General features: G+C 35.3%; 1 protein-coding gene across 2 annotated transcripts in view; it reads left to right on the top strand.

Moving 5' to 3' along the window:
• Naa35 (N-alpha-acetyltransferase 35, NatC auxiliary subunit) overlaps positions 1-23,440 on the top strand; it is a 102,333-nt gene that overhangs the window by 14,325 nt on the left and 64,568 nt on the right. For both annotated transcript variants that reach the window (XM_076846136.1, XM_076846135.1), the window contains exons 5-6: positions 562-636; positions 3,265-3,432. In XM_076846136.1, the coding sequence (XP_076702251.1) occupies positions 562-636; positions 3,265-3,432 (243 nt within the window). The remainder of the gene's footprint in view (positions 1-561; positions 637-3,264; positions 3,433-23,440) is intronic.

Here is a 23,440-nt window from a genome sequence, read left to right on the forward strand (position 1 = left end):
GCAAATGATAATGGTATGAGTTTAAAATTTACTCAATGCCAGTTGAATTAGAAATTCATTTGTAGTTGCCAGAAATTGCATACTTTATGAAGAAAGACTAGCTAAGCAAAGTGAACATTATTAACAAAATTTACAAGTAGTTAAAAAACTTGAGGAAAATAGTTTTAAATTGAAACTTTTTTTAATAAGTAGTTTTGATTATTAGAATGAATCACGTTTATGAATGCTTAAAACTAATTTGAACTGTGCTTAAAAGTACTTGTGATTTTACTTTTTATTATAAAAGTCTTCGTTGTTTCACATTAAAGTATTTGATGAACTATTTAGAATATATACTTTCTATAATTATTATTTGAAAATTAAAAATAAAATTTACAAAGTATTATTTTAAGAATACAAAGTTAATTTGGTGTCTTAGCTCTATGTCAAATGATGAGCTATCATTTTCTTAGAATTGCTGTTTTTAAATATCAAATTTTTGAAATCCAAAATGCTACTGCACATAGTAACCGTAAATATTAAAAATTTCTGCTTACGTGTCATATTTTTTCCTTTTTTTAGGATGGCACCATTAAAATTAAAGACCTTACCTTGCCCGAGTTGATAGGGATAATGGATACATGTTTTTGCTGTTTGGTAAGAATTAAAATAAGACTGCTGGTTAATTAAACAAACAAAACTTTGATCTACCTAAATCTTTGACTTTTGAAATATATACCCAATGTTGAGTATGAAGTATATGCAATGCCAGGTTTTCTAAGATTTACATAAGATTATCGAGCTAAATAATGCCATAGGGAATAGCATTTTAATTTCCATCTGGGTGCTTTTAGGCTCCCATTTTCTTCGTAAAGGGATAATTTCTTTACAATTAAGATATTATAGTTATTATTTTGAGTACCCTTTTTGTTCTCAAATTAACCAGAAAAATAAATCTGTAATTAGAAGTTTCAATAAGGTAAACATAATTGAAACAAAGGGTGGTTTGAATTGGCTTTGGAGAGATTTTTGTCCAATCTAGGATAAGTTCTGAAGTCCTTTCTGAAGGAAAAATTTTTAATGTTTGTCTACTAGATATATGTCTCCCTGATAGTATTGTTTAGTTGTGGAAAAATTCTCATTTGTACTGCTCCCTACCCCTCTTCTGACCATCCATTTTTTAAAAATTGTTATTTAAAAGATTGTTCTTAGGAACATGTAATAATTATTAATTTGTTTAACAAATAGATTGCCAAGTGTGAGAGAAGCGCACACACAATATAATTTTCTTTTAGGTTTTATATCTGTTAGTTACTTGTGTTTTCTTGTAACATTTAGGGTTACATTGCCAACATGGATCATGGCCCCACTCCTAATCCTGATCCTTTGTCTTCCAAAGCTGTCTCTTTCCCTCAAAGATATTTTCATTATCTTTTACCATTTTACAGTTCTAGTAGGGTAAGAGAGGGAGACAGGATTGGTCCAGACAGACATACAAAGAAAATATTCTTAACAAGTAAATGTTTTCATAATTGTGCTGTGGGGGCAGAGAGGAGGAGATAATTATGTATGAAGAATGGTAGGAATGACAAGATGATGGGATTATGGAATTGTGGGCAAAACAGTACACACACACACACACACACACACACACACACAGCATAGTTATGGCAGAGTAAAAATGTCCCATTTGGGGGACTCCTGAACAAAGCTGCTTGTGGATGAAGTCTGCAATGGACCCAAGTGGGAGGTGCATGAGACTAGAGGAGGTAGAAAAGGTAAACAAAAGGAGTAGTTTTGCCAAAGTTGAGGATCTATTTTGTGAGTCTTTTGGAACTATATTTAAGAGTTTTGTTTTGTTTTTTAATTTTTTTTTAGTTATAGAAGAACATAATATTTATTTGTTTTTATGTGGTGCTGGGTATTGAACCCAGTGTCTCATGCATGTTAGGCAATCCCTCTACCACTGAGCCACAACCCTGGCCCCTGGAGTTTGGGTTTTCATTGTCAGATGGTTTTTAATCTGAAAAGTCTCTCTTCTGCACAATAGTCATTCCAGATATACACCTTAATTATAATATTTTACACAACCAGTTTCATTTTGTAATGGAGTAGCATTTGTCTTGTTCCCTTGCACTGTGTAACTTGGACAAATTACATAAACTCTTTAACTTTGTTTCCTTACATGTGAAAGGAGAAAAATACCATATTTCTCTGGGTGTTATGGAAAAATGAGATAAAGTTATATGAAAATACCTAGCATAAATTCTTGGTACATAAATAGTTAGTTAGTTTTGACTATTGTAGATATTCCTAGCTTCCATCATAGAGTAAAATAGTATTGAATGCTTATCTTTATGTTCTACAATGGTCCCTGGTTAAGGGTATTAAATTGGAGATGAAAGGCATGAAAACCATTGTAGTTTCTTGTAGTCATCTTAGGTAAGATGATGCTGTTGGCTGAGTTAGTGATGGCGAAGACAAAAAGGAAGAGTTGAATGAGAGGCAAAGAATCTGATTAGTTTCAAATTGTGAATTCCCCAATTTATGGATTTTTATTGACTATGTTGTGGAATTGATTGTATTTGAATACTACTTAAAGAATCACTGTTTAATTTCATTAGTCTCCAAGTATATCACAAACTGAATTATATGAGAAAATGCTTTTCATAGATGGCTAATCATTTGTAGTGCAGGCTGATTATCCCTAATCTGAAAATTCAAAATCTGAAAAATTTTGAGCAGTGACAAAATGCTCAAAAGTTTCAGATTGCAGCCAGTTACAGTGGTACATCCCTGTAATCCTACTGGCTTGGGAAGCTGAGGCAGGTGGATTGTGAGTTCTTAGCAATGCCCTGAGCAACTCAGCAAGACCTTGTCTCTAAATGAATTATTAAAAAGGGATGGGGATGTGGATCAGTTGTTAAGTGCCCCCTGGGTTCAGTGCCTAGTACCAAAAAAATAAATAAATAAAAAGTTTTGAGATATCAGATTAGGGACACTTACCAGATAAATTTTGTGCATATTTTCTATATCCAAAATACTCTGAAATCTGAAACATTCCTGGTCCTAAGGATTTTGGATAAGGGACATTCAACCTGTACATTATTCTTGAAAAACTTTAGTCAGTGAAGGTGAACTCTAGTTCTTTTCTGACCTTGTCTTAATTGTCTTTTAAATCTTGTGATTAAGCTCAAGGTTGCACTCTGGCCTTTGTTGGATCAATTTAAACTTTGCAGACTCTGTATCACCTTAAAAAATGTACATTCTTTTATTTCTTTATAGATAACATGGTTAGAAGGCCATTCCTTGGCACAGACAGTATTTACGTGCCTTTATATTCATAATCCAGACTTTATAGAAGATCCTGCCATGAAAGCTTTTGCTCTGGGAATCTTGAAAATCTGTGACATTGCAAGGGAAAAAGTAAATAAAGCTGCTGTTTTTGAAGAGGTAAGAGTTTGTATTGTTAGAATTCTTAAGCACTTAGATTATTTAATTCTCTGTATATTTAAATTATTATATGATGAATATTTTTGCCCACCTATATGGTTATGAATGGTATTTAAAAACATTGCTATTGCTGGGTGTGGTGGTTTAATGCCTGTAGTCACAGCTACTCATGAGGCTAAAATGGGAGGATTGCTTGAGCCCAGAGAGTTCAAGACCAGCTTGAGCAACAGCCAAATGCTGTCTTAGGAACTCTGGCTAATGTAATACAGATTTTTTAAAGGGCTTTTATCTTATTATATTTCCTCTATCAGTACCATTCATTGAGCATCTGTTGTGTATAAAATAGCATTCCTGGTTTTTTTTTGTTTGTTTATTTTTGTTGGTACCTTGGATTGAACAAACTAGGGGCATTTAACCCCCGAGCCAACATCCCCAGACCTTTTTTATTTTTTATTTTGAGATAGGGTGTCACTAAGTTGCTCAGGGCTGATCTAAGTTTCTGAGGCTGGCCTTTAGTTTGTGATCTTCCTATCTCAGCATTTTGTAATCCCAAACCACAGGAATTACAGGTGTGTGCCACCATGCCCAGCTTAAGTAGTATTCTTCATATTGTGGATATTCACACAGAAAGTAGAAGAGATAGACCCTGCTCTCAAGACTTTTACAACACAAAAAGGCTGGCTGTACTCTCTCAGTCTTTTGATAAGAAGCAGCTAAGAAGAGAGTATGAAGAATATTTTAGATTATAGACATTTTCTTCAAGTTTGTTCTGAGTACTCACTGAAGGAAGTATTGTGAATTTTAGGCAATTTTTTTTCTCCTTATAAAAAACAAGGCTTCACATACTGATAATTGTAAGGGAAAATGTGATCCCATTTGAAATTATTGATACTTATTTTTGTTGAATGCTTTTATTAATTGAAATTAAGTTCCTTTTTAATGCTATTACTGATCCAAAATAAGTACCTTTGGCTCCAGCAGTGATTCAGTATACAATGTGTAAAACTTACCCAAATTTATATTACATATGTGGGAATAGTTAAATATATATCCAGTGTGGTTGTCTACATTTGAATGTATGGGTTGTGAGTTGTTTGGAACACAGTTTTTGAACCATCATTGGTTGTTTAGCTAAATACTTGTACTGATGTGAGTGTCATTATGGAAGATCTTATCCATTTAGTTGGAATTTAAAAAAAGATCAGATTGAGTTAATACATAAGAAGAGAAATACAAATTTAAAAATATATATTTGTATTCTCAAGGGATACCTGAAAGGACATCAATCAGTGGGTCAGAAAATTGATTGAATAAATATTCCTGGAATAGTGGGTTAGCACTCTTGAAAATCTTTATCTTCATTTTACATCAAGGTAAACTTCAAAAAGATGAAGTATTTTAACTACATTTTTAAGCCAGGTGCAATGGCACACGCCTATAATTCCAGTGGTTTGGGAGGATGAGGCAGGAGGATTGTTCGTTCAAAACCAGCCTCAGCAAATTATTGAGGCCTTAAGAAACTCAGCAAAACCCCTGTCTCTAAAATACAAAAAAGGGCTGAGGATGTGGCTCAGTGGTTGAGTGCCCCTGAGTTCAATCCCCAGTACACACGCGCACAAAAAAATTTTAAATCAGGAAGAGATAGTGGCAGAAAATGAAATGTCCTTTAGCATAAAATGTTTAATCTTGCCTAACAAGTGCAAATTAAAACTGAGGTACCTGGGCTGGGGATGTGGCTCAAGCGGTCGTCCGCTTGCCTGGCATGCGTGGGGCACTGGGTTTAATCCTCAGCACCACATAAAAAATAAAGATGTTGTGTCCACCGAAAACTAAAAAATAAATATTAAAAAAAATTCTCTCTTTCTCTCTCTCTCTCTAAAAAAAAGCAACAACTGAGATACCATTTTTTACACATCACTGACCAATATTAGAAATTTTCTATAATACATAGGTTAATGAGGATGGGAAAACAGGCACTCACATGCTGGGGGGTGGGCGTGTGTATGAATGATAGGGTCAGTCATTATTTTCCCTCCTTTTTGATCCTGAAGAACATTATTTGTAAATAATTTCAAATTAACAGTAGTTTAAGTAATGACCTGAAACACACTATATATTCCTTATATAGCCGCTAATAAATATGTTGTCCCTTTGATTTTTTTCACTTTTTCTCTTACATATCTTATATATATGTATTTATTTGTGCGCTTTCCCCCTCCTGAACTGTTGGAGAGTAAGTTGCACATAGTTACTACCTCTTTCCCCCAAACATCTCATTGTGCATCAGCCTCCAAAAATCTGTAATAATACTACTGAGTGTTGTGGTGCATACCTATAATCCCAGCTACTTGGAGGCTGAGGCAGGATTGCAGATTTGAGGCCACTTTGGGTAATTTAGTGAAATCTTGTATAAAAAACAAAAAATGAAAAAGGGTGGGAATGCAGCTCAACAGTACTTGCCTAGCATGTATGTATAAGGCCCTAGGGTTCAATCTCAGTATCATGAAACAGCGAGAAAGAGAGAAATATTTATAGTATTCATATTCTGTGTCTGCCAACTAATCAGTTCTTCTTAGTAATTTGCCCTACAGTATAAAATTGAGTCTGGAATTATATCCTGCATTTAATGCATACCTGTTTAGTACCTTTTAGTATCTACAGATCCTCAGCTTTTCTTTGTGTCTAATGGTGTGGATATTTTTGAGGGACACAGCCTTCCTCTGCTTTCTCTCTTTTTTTAGGGGGTGGTGGTGTAGGGATTGAACCCAGGGGTACCGAACCACGGACCCACATCCCCAGCTCTTTTTTTTTTTTTTTTGTATTTTATTCAGAGACATGGTTTTGCTAAGTTGCTTAGGGCCTGGCTAAATTGTTGAGGCTAGCTTTGAACTCTCAATCCATCTGCCTTAGCCTCCTGAGCTGCTGGAATTACAGGTGTACACCAACACGCCCGGCTGTTTTCCCTCTTTTTAATAGAATGCACTTTGGATGGGATTTGTGTGCTCTTTCCTTATGACTAGATTTAGATTATGTAATTATGGTTGGAACAAAAATGATGTCCTATATTTCTCAGGGTATCAGCATAGAGTGTCCAACATTCCATTACTGGTTGTAGTCCTTTTGATCAGTCAAGGTGTTGTCTATTACTATATGATTACTGTTTTTTTCCCTTCTCTTGGAGCAATCTGTTGGGAAACACTGTAAGATCATAAAAATATCTTGCTCATTAAAGTCTCTCCCCCTAGATAAAGCATTTGTTCATGAAGCTTTTCTGAACTGATCTTAACTGTGATGGTTGAAAAATGAGGATTTTTCTAACTCTGGTATTCCTTTCATATATATCAGTTGACAGTTTTCATTGTAAGCAAGACATGTACTTTTTGAATGTGTAAAATGATATAACTTTTTTGGGCTGGGGATGTGGCTCAAGCGGTAACGCACTCGCCTGGCATGCGCGTGGTACTGGGTTTGATCCTCAGCACCATATAAAAATAAAATAAAGAGTTGTGTCCACCGAAAACTGAAAAATAAATATTAAAAAAAAATTCTCTCTCCTCTCTAAAAAAAATGTTATAACTTTAAAAGAGCAATATGGCAATATCATAAGTTAAAATGCACATATTTGACTCAGCAGTCTTACTTCTAGCACTTTATCCTGAAAATATCTGTACAAGGGTATTAATTATAGTGTTGCTTATAATAACTAAAATCTGAAAACTATCTCTATCCATCAATAAAAGACTCAAATAAAAGATGCTACAATAGTGGTAGAGTGCTTACTTAGCACATGCAAGGCCTCTGGTTTGATACCCAGCACTGCAAACAAAACAAAACAAAACCTAACTGCATATCATTGAGTAAATGCTGCCTCTTAAGAGGAAGTAGATTTGTATGTACAGATAAGGTTAGATCTCCAAAATAAGAAAAATGAGGTGTAGAAAAGCATGTCTACCTTGCTACTATTTTTTTTTTTTTTTAAAAACAAGGAGATAGTTCAATCTTCATACACAAGAGATAATGGATACTGAGGGTTGGGGTATATTCCTATTTGTACTAAATATATCAGTAAGAGTTTTAGTAGTAAAGTTTTTATTTTTTACTTGTTTATAATACTAGAAGAAATTGTAATTGGTATTCTGTATGTATTATGGATGAAGGACATAAACATGGGAGAAAATTTAACCTTAGCATAATTCAGGAAATGCAAATTAAAATAATTGGTAGTTCACTTTTCATCTGTAAAATTTTTATATGAGAACATTAATGTTGGAAAGGATGCGGGGATGCATTAATACAGCTGTTTTGGAAAGGAGCTTAACAGTATGTTTACCAAGAGTCGTGAACGTGTTAATGACCCTTAAACTAGCTACTTCACCTCTCGAACTCAACCTGAGCCAGGTGTGGTGGCACATGCCAGTAATCTCAGCAACTCATGTGTCTGAGGCAAGAGAATTGCCAAATTAGTGAGATCTCCTTCAAGATATAAAATAAATAAATAAATAAAAAGGTCTGGGGATATAGCTTTCCGGTGAAAGTGCCTCTTTACCTTCAGTTTCCAATACAAAACAAAAACAAAACAAAAACAATCCCCACTCAGGCTGAAAGAAAGAATTAGATAGATGTATGGACACTTTGTGCCTAAAATATATTAGTGTGAGTTTTTAGTAGTAAATAATTAAAATCAACCAAAGTGCTACTGTTAGGGTTGTGGTTGAAATAAGTTATGCATAACTTATTACATATAGTTTATTATACATGTAGAATATATAACTTTTAGTTTGACATTAAAAGATTTTAAAAACAACACTCAGTGTGACCAAGTTTGTAAAATAAAACTGGAAAGAAATATAACCAAAGATTAGTCCCTGGGCTGGAAAAATTTTATTTCTCCTGTTTTGCTAAACTTTCATATTTTCAGATTTTTTTTTCTTAATTTTATAATTAGAAAAAAAGGTGATTGCCTGGCAAAAGTCCTTATGACATCTGATAAAATAATTTATTTAACTGATCTTATTTAATCATTCTTGAATCATTATTTTATTATTTAGGGATGATTTAATGAATAATGAGCAAATTATTCATTTGCTTGGAATGTATGCTTCTGAAGTTCCTTGTTGCTGCTGTATCTTGTTCTCGGATATGTCTCCTAAACTGGAGACATTTTCCTTAGTGTCTTAAGTCACATGTGCAAAATGGGAACCACAGTTCCCCTATGAAACCACTTATCTTCTTATGTTCTGTGTTTTGCAGAATGAAATTGGTACAGTTATCTTAGATTACTTATTTTCTCTTTACCCCTTAAATACAGATTCCTTTGTTTTGACTGGAAAATATCTTTACCCTGTTTTTTTCATTGCTTTCATTTTCCCTTGTAACTGGCTTCAGGTTTTAGATTCTGTGAAAATTTCTGAACTCTTCTCTCTGATCCAGTCTTTTCTTTCAGATCCATTCTCTACCTGCCCACCAATTATCTTCCAAAAAACAAGCTATGCCATAGTTTGGTTATTTAAAAATTTTTGCTTGTGTATGTATGTGTGTGTGTTTGTTTATTGGTATCAGGGATGGAAACCAGGAGGGCTTACCACTGAAGTACATTCAAAGTCTTTTTATTTTAAGATAGGGTCTTGCTAAGTTGCCAAGGGTTCCCCACCTTACTGGGAGGCTGGCCTTGAACTTGAGATTCTCCAGCCTGAGCCCCCAGAGATTACAGGTGTATGCCACTACACCCTACTGGTATGTGTTTTAATTAAAAAAAAAAAAAAAAAAATCTGTGTATTTTAAAAAGTGAAATAGCTCATAAGATTTATAAAGAAAAATATTCTCTGATCTTTCTTTACCATTTCATAATAGTAATTCTTTTAGCTTTTTTAAAAAAATATTTCCATGTTTCTGAATAAGTTTATATTCTTATTGGGTTTGAGGGTTTCATCATTTTAGGTATGCTATATCAGGATTTAGCATTTACAGATAATTCCTTTGCCCCAAATATTAATTCAGCTTTTGGGTAAATTATTATTTAGTGCTAAAGGTATTATGATTATTGATGGTGAACTGGTCAAAGTAGTCCATACTTATACTTCCTTTTTTTCTACAAACTTTTGTTTTTCTTGGAGATCATGGTGTGTCTCTCTTTTTTTTTTTTTTTAAATGTACTTTTATCTAATTGTGTCCCTCTTATTGTAAAATATATCAGGTAATCTAACAGTTGTATACATATTGCATACATAAGAAATGCCCCTCTTAAAGTCAGTTTCTTTCCTATGCCCACTATATAGCCATCATTCTGTCTTTTCTTTTGTTCTCCTGGGAATTCTATTTCTTACTCTTTTTTGTTAGATCTGTTGTTACCTGGATCTTGTGAGCTCATTATTTTTAGTTTTATTTGTTTATTGTGGTATTGGGGTATTGGGGATTGAATCTGGGTACTCTACTACTGAGCTATATCCACAGCTCTTTTTACTTTATTTTGAGACAGGGTCTTGCTAGGTTGCCAAGGTTGGTCTTGAACTTGAGATTCTCCTGTTTGAGCCTCTTTAGTCATGTTATGGCAAGATTGTAATAAGTCACAGAGTCAATCTTTTTTCTTTTTTTTAAGAGAGAATTTTTTAATATTTATTTTTTAGTTTTCAGCGGACACAACATCTTTGTTTGTATGTGGTGCTGAGGACCGAACCCGGGCCGCACGCATTCCAGGCGAGCGCGCTACCGCTTGAGCCACATCCCAGCCCCAGAGTCAGTCTTAAAGCAGGAGATGGAACCATCTTTATTCACCAGCTGGTGGTCCAGAATCACCAGCTGGAGGACCAAGGCGCAGGTTGCAAGTCTACACCCTTCTACCTACTCCAAGGATTAGAGTACACCTTTAATAATATAAAAAACTACATTAATCATAAGTGCCTGTTGTTATGACTCAAAACCATAAACAACATCTAAAATCATAAGCAGAAGTGGAAGTGGGTCAAAATGACCCTAGTTGAGTACAAGTTAAAGAATGGTTACTAGACAGAGAATGTATGGACAGTCATTCTCTGACAGGGTACATTGTCCAAGAAAAATGGGAACCAAAATGAACAATTTTACACTGTATGAGAAGAACAAAAACGTTTGTGTTTATAAGCAGGGTGTGCTAAGCAGGATCAGGATGGCAGAGGCAGAGTTTTCTCGTAGGAGAAGCCTTTCTTACATGACATGGAGTCTCAGAGTAAAGTGGAGTCATTGCCTGAATAACTTGGCCCATAACAGTCACTGGGATCACAGGTGTGCACCACCATGACTAGCATTCTTACTTTATTACTTTGCTTATTGGAATATCTCTGGTTCCTTAGAGGGAGAGAGTGAAATTTTTTGAGGCCATATATGTATAAGAAATATTTTCCCCCACACTCACACTGTTTGATTATAATAGATTTCTAGATTGGAAAATAATTTTCCTCAGAATTTAGATGGCATTCTACCACTGCCTTGTAATTACAGTGATATGATACCATAATTTTTTTATGTGACCATGGTTTCTCTTAGGGTTTCCCTTTTTAATGACACGATGATCTCAGTGTTAAGTATCACTTCCTGGGACTATCTCCTTTAGATTTCTAGTCTTCTGACTCGTATAATACTTATATCTTTACCTGGACTTCAACTTACATTTGTTTTACCAACTTTTCACTGCAGTTAACCTCTTGTCCTTTTCAAATTTCAATGCCACTTCCTTCATTATAATCAGTCTCTTGCATATACTTTTAGTTTCCTTTCTTTTGCCTTACCTGAGTCCTAGTTACATCCAGCCTTTTTATGCTCTTCCCTTAAACTGTACATGTTACTGTGACTGGAGAAAAACACATTCACACTAGTAGTCCTATTTTTCTGTTTATGACCACTAACTTCATTTTCCCCCCCACTATTCCCTTGAGCTATATCTCCAACCCTTTTTTGAGACAGGGTCTTTCTAAGTTTTAGAGGCTGGCCTCTAAGTTAAATACTCCTGCCTCAGCCTCCCGAGTTGCTGGGATTATAGGTGTGCACCAACATACCGAGCCATGACCACCAACTTCCTGTGGGCCCTGAGTGCTACCTAGCAATTATTATATTTCCCTAGTTCTTTTACTCCTCTTTGCCTCAGAATTTTAGCACTTCTTCTGTCCTTACTTTAGGTACATGACCTACTTCTCTGTTTTACTGCATAATTAGCAGCATACCTACCTGCATATGGGCCTCATATTCTGTTGTTCTTTTGTTATGTAGATCGACCTTCTGTACTATAGTAAGTGCTAACCCTTCTGTTTGTACATTGATTCCGTACCCTGTCGTATATTCAAAGGTATTGCTCTAGCAATTTTCTCCTCATAATGAATCTGCTCCTCTACTGGATCATTGACATCAGTACCTAAACATAATTTATGATTCTCAGTCTTAAAACTGTCATTTCTTGGCATAACATTGTCCTTCATCTTCTCTCCATACCCCAGTTTTCTTTTCAACCAGTTTTTTAAAAGAGGTGTCCAAACCCACTCTCTCTTGTTCTCTCATCTTTTTCTCTGTTGTCTCTGTCCCAGTCAGGCTTTGAACCTTTATTTCATCAAAATTGTATCCTCGTGATCATCATAAACCTCAGTGTTGCTAAACTGGTTAAGGTTTGGTTTTAAGCTTGAACATCAGCACATTTTGTCATAGTTGTCATTCCATCCTCAAGACAAATTCTTGGCTTAGTTATGATGCCTGCCTTGACTGGTTTCTTACGTCACTGGTGTCTCTTGTCATCTCATTCTCTAAATCAGCATTATACAATCAGGATATAATATAAGCCATGTACATAATTTAAGATTCTAGTAGCCACAGGTAAATTAATTTTAATTGCTTATTTAAGTGTGTGTGTGTGTGTATGTATGTGTATAAACTGTTTAAAACACATATAATCATTGCCACTGCATTAGCGTATATTCACAAGTATTCTAGGCATCCTAATCTTGCACCAAGGGCAGGTTAATAATAAATGATTTTAAAGTAAAACTGGCACAATTAAAAAATGAAAGATTCACATAATGATTGTGCCCTGATTTTTTACAAAAAAATTTATGACAAAATCTGCCATGATTATGTATTCAAATATGGCATTAGTAAATGTTTAATATTTTCAGAAAAATTGAATTAAAATATTAATGAATAACAGTATTTACTACTTACCATAATATTAATGTTTTGCATTCTTCTCTTTTGAACTAAGTATTTGGTATGTGCTTTATACTTAACAGCGCATCTCAGTTTTAACTGGCTACATTTCAAGTACTCAGTCAAGTAGCTCAGGGGCTGCCATATTGGACAGCTTAGCTTTAAATGTTGGTGTAACTCAGGCCCAGTTTTACACCTCTTTTCTATCTATACACACTCTCTGGTGATGTCATGCAGTTTCATATCTGTCTCCTAGTGAAGCCGAAATTTGTATCTGTGACCTAGACCTGTTCCTTGAACCTTGTACTTATATGTGCTACTGCCTAATCTTACATCTCCACTTGCAAGTCTATTTCAAATTCAACATTTCCAAACTGAGCTGGTGCTAATTTTCCCCTTGCTTCCAACAACTTCTTTCTGTAGCTCTCAAGTTTAGCAAATGGAATGCATCCATTCTTATTGTGTAGATCTAAAACCTTGAAGTCATACTTATCTTTTATCTTTCTCCCAAACCCCACTTCTAAAACCATAGGAAGTTCTATGAACCAAAAGTTAACAAACTGCAACCTGCAGGCTAACCTAGCCTACTGCCTATGTTTTCTGTGGCTCTTGAACTAAGAATGGTTTTTGTATTTTTAAATGGTTATAGTTAATTGGTTATGTAAGTACCTATGTAATATCCTTAATTTTGCTGCTGGACCAGCAAAGGATTAATATAATCTGGCCTTTTAAGAAAAAGATTCTCCACTGCTGAGCTATATTGTCTATTTCTTCATTTAACAATATTTGCCAAACATTGTGGCAGAAGCTGGGAAAAAAGTGTACTATCTCTCTGCTGTGCAGGGTGAGAAAGGGAAGGAGTAAGCTTCTTGCTTGTTTATCCAGCTTCTACTTAGAGATCCACATTGCAAATTCCAGTATCCCTGATTCCTGAATGTTTTCTTCATCCTTTTTTTCCCTCTGACATCTATTTTTTTTTTTTGCTTTTAAATCAGTTTTCTTTATCTATTTACTTTTCATTTTCCAAAAATTTCTTTATGTGTTTTGTCTGTTGTCTTTCAACTCTTTGTCCTTGAGGTTTAAATTTTTAATTCCTTTGCTGTCATTTTAGTATGATTTCAAGAGATAATAGGAATATCACATTTAGCTATAAATTCAACAGTTGTTTTCTAGTTACTATGTGATAAAATTTAAAACCTTTATATTAACTCTATTGATTATATGGCCCCAACCTGGTTGCTCATTTTCTTCCCCTGGCATGTTGTAGTCTTGAATGTTTTATTTTTTAATATCTCATGATGTAGATAATGTTCCTTCTGGCTCTTATGCCTTTTCTCTTCCTCTTATCCTTTTAGACCAAAGTCCTACTTATATTTAAACTCTTCTGACTCACCAGAGACACACTTCAGTTTTATTCTCTGCTCTTCCTTAGAAGTCTCTGCTCTTCTGTTAGAACTGAAATCTACATATCCCGATTCTCATGGAACAGTCCTACTTGGCACCTTATGTCCTTGTATAATCATTAATAACATCCCCTTTTGTCTAGCCCTTTCTGTGCCATTTTCTTTAAACATGGACATGATATCTAGAGATATTGCTCTGTTTTGTCAATATAAAGTGACAACGTGAAATCCAAGAGTTTGGAATGGTGGAGCTGAAAGATTACTGTACTTTTCATATACTTGTTACTTGGCATAATGAAAGTCTGTATCAGTTAAATCCCTGTAGATGGCATTTTTTTTTTCTTGCTTGCAGCTGAGTATGTTTGTAACTAATGCAAAAGTAAATAAATAATAACACTGTAAGGGCTGGGGATGTGGCTCAAGAGGTAGCGTGCTCGCCTGGCATGTGTGCAGCCTGGGTTCGATTCTCAGCACCACATACAAATAAAGATGTTGTGTCTGCCGAAAACTAAAAATAAATATTAAAAAAAATTCTCTCTCTCTCTCTCTAAAATAAATACATAGGTAAATAAATAAATAAAAATAACACTGTAAATGTTTCATTTCTCTTGGTAAGGAGTAAATACTGTTATTCATTTGGTCTGTGTCTTTCCAAATATTTTCGGTAACATGTATACACAGCATTTTATTTAACATGATAGAATTATATAAACTCTTTGCAATTTGCTTTTTTGCCCCTGGACAAGAGAAAATAAATGAGTCAACACTTGTGGGTATATCTACAGCATTTTTCTTATTGACTGCAGAACAACATGTAAATAGTACATTTTTAAAAATAATTTAAATATTTTAAATTTAAAATAATTATTTTATCAAAGAATGCTAAAACTGGACAAAAGTATAGTGAGACACAGGATACGAAACTTTTCTGAGAATACCTTCTGATATTAAATATAAGATACTAGTTACAAAGGAAGAATACCTAAGTTATGGTGGAGAAAATTTGTAGAGACCACCTTAGCCAGGTGGCCAGAATAATCATCAGTAACTCGATACACTGTCACCCTGGGCCTCCTTCTCGCTAGCACTTTAAGGATCTAACTTAAGCCAGGTGTGGTTGCACATGTCTGTAATCCTGGCTACTCAGTAGGCTGAGGCAGGAGGATTGTAAATTTAAGTCCACCCTCAACAATTTAGTGAGACCCTGTCTCAAAAAGAGCTGGCATATAACTTAGTTCAGTCCCCAGTATCAAGGGGGTAAGAATGGGGAGGAAGAATTCAGAAATACTATGGTATTTCTGTCAAATATGACATAATTTGAATTTTATCTTGAAAAACACCATGCAAGCTCATATTGAGGAATTACTACAAAATAACTTTGGCTCATTCTATTTCAAAATATTATGCATGAAAAAGAAGAGGTTAAAGATTAAAGAAACATGGATTCCTGACTTTAGAATTGTGTTGTGGTTATGTAAGAAAATGAGTTTGTTTTTAGGAAATCACATCACAGTAGGAACATTGTAGTATGTAATGTAGTTTCAGAGGTTTCAGGGAAAAAAATACAGGGAATTCTAAATTAATGTGGTAAAAAAAGTGTTTTCCAAACTTTGTAATCTGAATTTTTTTTTTTTCAAATTAAAGTGAAAGTATAGCCTCTGGGAAGTAAGACCACTTGTGTACACTGATTCTGTTACTTGCTAAGTTTGTGATTTGGGGGAAGTTAACCTTTCTGTGTATTAGTTTCCTCATCTGTAAGAAATAGTTTGTAATAGTACCCACTTCAGAGCATTATTGTGAGGATAATGAAGTTAATACAATAGAATATTCAAACAGTGTCTGGCATATGGTCAGCTCTTAATAACGTTTGCTATTAATATTAGTATCCCATTAAGAATAAAATAAATTATGAGCCACTTACTAATGGACATTTACATATTTTTCAAGTCTAATCTGAAATACTGGTATGCATGCTCTAACACTGACCTGAAATGAATAATAAATCTCAACAATCTTGATTGTTAAGGTTTAGAGATTTTAAAAATTCGCTATTTAGAATATGATATTATTACTACAATCAATATTTTTTGTTTAAACTGGGGATGTAGCTCAGTGATGAGCATGTGTGAGGACCTGGGTTCAATTGCTTGTTATTCCCCCTCAAAAAAATTATTGTTTTGTTGGAATTAAATTGTCTTCATACTGGTGATGTTGGGTGTTCTGTTAATAGTTATTATTGTTGATGTTGCTTGAAGTATCCTTGTTGAGCTGCATTGTTTAAAATGTAATATTTTATAGAGACTTAAATGTGCCTGATAGTTAATATATTGTAAAGGATCTGGAAAATCTGGTAAGGAATGTGGGCTTTACACATTAAGATGTCTTACTTCTCTCTGGATAATAGGCTTTACAAAGGCAGTGATTGTTTTTTTACCATTGTATCTGTGGTATCTAGCCCATACCAATCTCTTTATGTTGCTCAGAAAATGGTTTAGAATAAGTGAATAAATGATCAAGATTTCATTGCCATTATTCTGCTTACCCCAGCTCCCCCATGTTAATTTCTAGTATACTACCCTGACTTATTTACTCTGAGTCCCTGATTACCACCAGTCTTCATTTCCACTAAGACCTCCAATTCATATGTGTTGTCACTTTGTTACTGTTATTCTCTTTATGTCCTCATTTCCATGGTCATTGCTGAAATCACTCAGATATCTTTATTTCTCCTGTCTCTTTCATTTGTGTCACGTATCTGGCAAAACTCCAACTATCTGCCTACTCCCTGCTTGTACTCAAGCTGAAGCTGCTAGAGAAAACCCACATCTGTGTGTCTGTTCTCACTTTAATTTTAAGACTGCAAATCTCAGATGGGAGACCATGCAATCCTACGATTCTGTAGTGAATATATTTCTCTAATCTCCAATACTGACTTTTTCCCCCTTAGACCCCTTCATCCTCAGCTTGATTCCTACTGTATTGAACTTTGTCTGCAATCAGATATTATTAGATGTACCTATTTTCTCACTGTCTCAGGTGGTAACTTGTCTGTTTATCCATGCTCTTTGGCTTCCCCTATTAAAATGAAAGTATTCCTAAAATAATCTAAGCTCAGCCTCTATACTTAGGTTCTAGATTTCACCTCTACTTACCCACTGCAGTAAGTAAAGCCTTCTTTGTATTATATTACTAGTGTCTTCTCCATGACTAGCTTATTCTGATTGGCATATAAGCATGCTTAAATATCATTTATAAACACATACCCACACATCCTAGTTCTCTCCATTCGATGCCTCCTTGTAGACACAATCCCATTTCTCTGCTGCTCTCTACAAAAAACAATAAAAAAACTCCTTGAATGAGCTTTTAATATTTGCTTATTTTAGTTTTTCTTTCAATTTCTTACCCACTCTGAATGGTCATTCTATACCACCAATCCAAAGTAATTGGATGGATAAAGATCCAACTCATTAAGTCCGGTGTTCTCAACCCTCCCTCTCTAACCTGTGGGCATCATTAGACCAGTTGACCACTCTTTGAAATATTTTTTTCTTTTCATCTTGTTACTACAGTCTTGGATTTTTTTTCCATGTCACTGATTTGCCCAGTTAATCCAGGGTGTAGGGTTTCCTCTTTTTTTTTCTGATTTAATTTTTTTATTAGTTGCTCAAAACATTACAATGATCTTGACTTCTCATACATTTGATTCAAATGGGGTACGAATTCTTATTTTTCCACGTGTACAGATTGCAGGATCACATTGGTTATACAGCCACGTTTGTACGAACAGTCATACTAGTGTCTGTTGTATTCTGTTACCCTTCCTATTCCCCCCTCCCCTCCCCTCTCCTCTCTCTACCCAATCTACTGTGACACATTTCTCTTTCTCTTTTTTCCTTCCCCCTCACACCATCTTATATGTAATTTTGCATAACAGTGAGGGTCTCCTTCCATCTTCCGTGTAATTCCCCTTCTCTCTCCCATTTCTTCCCACCTCTTGTCCCTATTTAATGGTAATCTTCTTCTCATGCTCTTCCTCCCTGCTTTGTTTTGCTCCCTTATATCAAAGAAGACATTCGGCATTTGTTTTTTAGGGATTGGCTAGCTTCACTTAGCATAATCTGCTCTGATGCCATCCATTTCCCTGCAAATGCCATGATTTTGCTATTTTTTAGTGCTGAGTAATATTCCATTGTGTATAAATGCCACAATTTTTTTATCGATTCATCTATTGAAGGGCATCTGGGTTGGTTCCACAGTCTAGCTATTGTGAATTGTGCTGCTATGAACATTGATGTAGCTGTGTCCCTGTAGTATGCTCTTTTAAGGTCTTTTGGGTATAGTCCAAGAAGGGGAATAGCTGGGTCAAATGGTGGTTCCATTCCCAGCTTTCCAAGGAATCTCCATACTGCTTTCCAAATTGGCTGCACCAATTTGCAGTCCCACCAGTAATGTACAAGTGTACTCTTTTCCCCACATCCTCGCCAGCACTTGTTATTGTTTGACTTCATAATGGTTGCCAATGGAGTGAGATGGTATCTTAGAGTGGTTTTAATTTGCATTTCTCTGATTTCTAGAGATGGTGAGCATTTTTTCGTGTGTTTGTTGATTGATTGTATATCCTCCTCTGAGAAGTGTCTGTTCAGATCCTTGGTCCTTTTGTTGATTGGGTTATTTGTTTTCTTGTTGTTTAATTTGTAGTTGAGTTCTTTGTATACTCTGGAGATTAGAACTCTATCTGAAGTGTGAGGGGTAAATATTTGTTCCCAGGATGTAGGCTCCCTGTTTACCTCTCTTATTGTTTCTGTTGCTGAGAAAAAAATTTTTAGTTTGAATACATCCCATTTGTTGATTCTTGATTTTAACTCTTGTGCTATAGGTGTCCTATTAAGGAATTTGGAGCCCGACCCCACGAGATGGAGATTAGGGCCAACTTTTTCTTTTATTAGACGCAGAGTTTCTGGTTTGATTCCTAGCTCCTTGATCCATTTTGAGTTAACTTTTGTGCAAGGTGAGAGAAAGGGATTCAATTTCATTTTGTTGCATATGGATTTCCAGTTCTCCCAGCACCATTTTTTGAAGATGCTATCCTTCCTCCATTGCATGCTTTTAGCACCTTTGTCTAATATAAGGTAGTTGTAATTCTGTGGATTGGTCTCTGTGTCCTCTATCTGTACCATTGGTCTACCTGCCTGTTTTGGTACCAGTACCATGCTGTTTTTGTTACTATTGCTCTGTAGTATAGTTTAAAATCTGGTATCGCTATACCGCCAGTTTCACTCTTCCTGCTTAGAATTGCTTTTGCTATTCTGGGTCTTATTTTTCCAGATGAATTTCATGGTTGCTTTTTCTATTTCTGCGAGGAATGCCGTTGGGATTTTGATTGGCATTGCATTAAACCTATAGAGTACTTTTGGTAATATGGCCATTTTAATGATATTAGTTCTGCCTATCCATGAACAAGGTATATCTTTCCATCTTCTAAGGTCTTCTTTTATTTCTCTCTTTAGGATTTTGTAGTTTTTGTTGTATAGTTCTTTTACCTCTTTTGTTAGGTTGATTCCCAAGTATTTTATTTTTTTTGAGGATATTGTGAATGGGGTGGTTGTTCTCATTTCCATTTCAGAGGATTTGTCACTGATATACAGGAATGCCTTTGATTTATGCGTGTTGATTTTATATCTTGCCACTTTGCCGATTCATTTACTACTCTAGAAGTTTCTTGGTAGAACCTTTTGGGTCTGCTAGGTATAGAATCATGTCATCTGCAAATAGTGCTGATTTAAGTTCTTCTTTTCTTATCTTTATGCCTTTAATTTCTTTCGTCTATCTAATGGCTCTGGCCAGTGTTTCAAGAACTATGTTGATTAGGAGTGGTGAGAGAGGGCATCCCTGTCTTGTTCCAGATTTTAGAGGGAATGCCTTCAATTTTTCTCCATTTCGAATGATGCTAGCCTGAGGCTTATCACAGATAGCTTTTATAATGTTGAGGTAAGTTCCTGTTATCCCTAGTTTTTCTAGGGTTTTGAACATAAAGGGATGCTGTACTTTGTCAAATGCTTTTTCTGTGTCTATCGAGATGATCATATGGTTCTTATCTTTAAGTTTATTGATGTGGTGAATAACATTTATTGATTTCCGTACCTTGCCTCTTTTCTAAATGCTTTCTATGCTGATTTCCTGACCAAGTATTTAGGAGGCTCTAATATATATAGAAGGTTCTAAAGTATATATGTAGTCCTGATTCTTTACTCAACTTCCAGACTCAAGCAAGTGCCTTCTTGAAATCTTCACTTGGATGATTAAAGATATTGCATACTTAATATAACCCAAATTATATGCCATTTCTGCCATTAAAAAGTCTGGACCCCTCTCAGGAAGTGATGCCATCTTTTGTCAGTTGTTCAGATTGAAAATCTGAGGATGATGTTTGATTGATGATGTTTTTAACACTTTAACATTTAGATGTGTTCTGATTTCTGTGTCTTCTTAACCTATTGTGTAGTCCCAATCCAAATTACCACCTACTCCTGCTTGGACTATCAATAGGTCTGGTCTCCCTGATACACTCTGATTTTTGTCCTTATGTCACTTCCAGGATGATCTTTTAATGGTAGGAATCTGTTTACATGACTTCCCTCCTTTCAGTCTTCCAATGTCTTGGGAGTAAATTCTTGTATTTGTTGCATGGAACCTATGATATTCTCCCCGAAAGAGAGTTTTCCTTAAATAATTCTTGGCAAACTGACATTTCATAGGTAAAACTTTGTAAAGGCATTTTGTTTGTTTTGTCTATACAGTGTTGGCCTTTTTTAAAATTAGAAAAACTTTACATGTTAAAAACAATGCCAGGCATGGTGGTACACATATGTAACTCCAGTGACTCAGGAGGCTAAGGCTGGAGGTTGCTAGTTCATGGCCAGCCTGGGCAACTTGGTAAGACTCTATCCCAAAATAAATATAGAAAAAGCTCAGTGATAGAGTGGGTTCAATCCCTGGTACTGCCAAAAAGCAAAACCCCCCACAAAACTCCGTAGATTCTGCACCTCCCCCACTTGAAAACAATCAAGGTACCTGACCACACTGGCCCTGTGTTTGCTTATAGTTGCAGTAGGGTAAGTAAGGGCTGGTGTCCTTCAAAGGAAGTGTATGTTCTCTCCAATTTGGTGTGGCCTCTGTCACTCCCCAGCTGTCCTGTAGCTAGCCAGGTATGCTTACAAGGATAATCTCCTTTTGCATTTTAGAACCCTCCCCTGAAGTCATTCATTCATTCAACAAATATTTATTGAATAGTAAGAACTTGTGCTAAGCACTGTTCTAAGCCCTTACAATAAAGCAGTGCATAAAACAAAACCCTGATCTCATGAATTTTATATATTTATATATATACACTGATAGAATAGTCAGTGTATTATTAAACAAATACATATAAGATGTCAGGTGGTGATAAATTCCACATGATTAAAAATGAAACAGGCTTGGGGATAGAAAATGCTTTAGAGATGGTGCACAGGGAAAATCTCTAGGAGGAATTGATATTAGAACATAGTCTAGAATATGTACAAGATGAGGCTTAGTAAATATTTTGAAGAAAATTATTTTGGGGTGGGGTCAGCATGTATGAAAGACCTGAGAATTTGTGTGGTATGTTGAATGACAACGAGAAGGCCTGTGTGACTGTTGTACAGTGTGGTAGGCAGTGAGTTTGGGAGACCAAGGCCATAGGATGCAGTGCCTTAGAGTCTATGGTGGGCTCTGGGATTTTACTGTGAGATAGGAAACTATGGAAGGGTTTTGAATAGGGCAGTGGTATGGTTTGATGTATTTTAAAATAACACTTCTGCCTTGTAGTGAAAAGTTCGAGCAGGGACAAGTGTGGTAGGTATAGAACTTACAGAACCTGTCTGGGGGTTATAGGAGTGAGAAATGGTGACTTAAACTAGAGATACCTGCGAAAAGTGAGAAGCGGTTAGGTTAGAACTTAAAGGTTGAGCTTATGAGGGTTTTCTGATGAATGTGTACAGGATGTGGAAAATTGAAGCATGGAGGCTCACATTCTAAGCACTACAAAAGTAAATGTCAAGCATTCCTTTTGAATATGGAAGATTTGAGGATACTCTGATGACCAAGTACAAATCGGATATAAAGTTCACCTAGAGGATAAGCTTGTATCTTTTTTTCCCTTACTTTTATTTTTAAAATTTTTTTTTAATGTGGTGCTAAGGAATGAACCCAGTGCCTCACATGTTATGCTAGGCAGGCACCCTACCACTGAGCCCAGCCCTAGCCCAGCTTATATCTTTTTAACATGAGATTTTCAAAAGACCCTGAGCTCTTTAAGACCAGAGACGTTGTTGGGCTTTCCTCCCCACCTCCTTCCTTCCTTCCTTCCTTCCTTCCTTCCTTCCTTCCTTCCTGTGAGGTAGTATCTGACATGAATTTGATGCTCATTGCTTTTGTGAAAGAATCCAGAAATTTTTGCTATAGTCCTACTCCTATAACTACTTATTATTTGCATTATTTATATACTATCATAATGCTAGGTTTTTATCTATATTTTTATAGTACTACATTTTTATAGTGTGGCAGAAACACTCTTTAGGGTTTATAACTTCTTAATCAAATTAACAGGTGATATTTAATTTATTTTTTTTTTAAGCAAGTTCAGTGAATCACTTGTGACTTAGCAGTGAAATCATTTCAGAAATGATTTTGGGATGAGGATCCATGTGAATAATTTTATCTTTACCATGGGCTATAGAATGCAGTTTCACTATCACTTGAGTAATCACATTTAAGAAGGATTAACCTTTGCAACCTAACAAGGTGTAAGTAGACATTTAATAATTTTTTTTTTTTGGTAGATGGAAACAACACAATGCCTTCATTTTTATGTGGTGCTAAGAATCGAACCCGGATCCCACCCGTGCTAAGCGGCTAAGCGAGCGCTCTACCACTGATCCACAATCCCAGCCCAATAATGTTTTTTTTTTAAATATTTATTTTTTAGTTTTAGGTGGACATGATATCTTTATTTTTTTTTATGTGGTGTTGAGGATGGAACCCAGTGCCCCACGCATGCCAGGCAAGCACGCTACCGCTTGAGCCACATCCCAAGCCCTAATAATTTTTGAAGTAAATATTGTCTAAATCTTGCAACTCTATCATCAAACAGTAACTATTATTAACTATATACTATCACTCATTTGTGAATGTAAAAATACTTTGTAAGTGGGAATTAACTGCTTTGTGGGATTTTCATAAGCATTAGCCTTATTTTTCAAATGACCTTATTAAATGAAGATATATTTAAATTGCCTTATGACAGGTGATTGAAAGTAAGGGTAGAGATAGCATTAAGATATGACATTTTAAGTATTTGCCTATAAGGAAAGTTTGGTTGTATGATAGCAATATTTTGATAAGCTGGATAACATTCTATT

The sequence above is a fragment of the Callospermophilus lateralis genome, chromosome 2 (genome assembly GCF_048772815.1).
Source record: "Callospermophilus lateralis isolate mCalLat2 chromosome 2, mCalLat2.hap1, whole genome shotgun sequence".
In the NCBI taxonomy this organism is placed as follows: Eukaryota; Metazoa; Chordata; class Mammalia; order Rodentia; family Sciuridae; genus Callospermophilus; species Callospermophilus lateralis.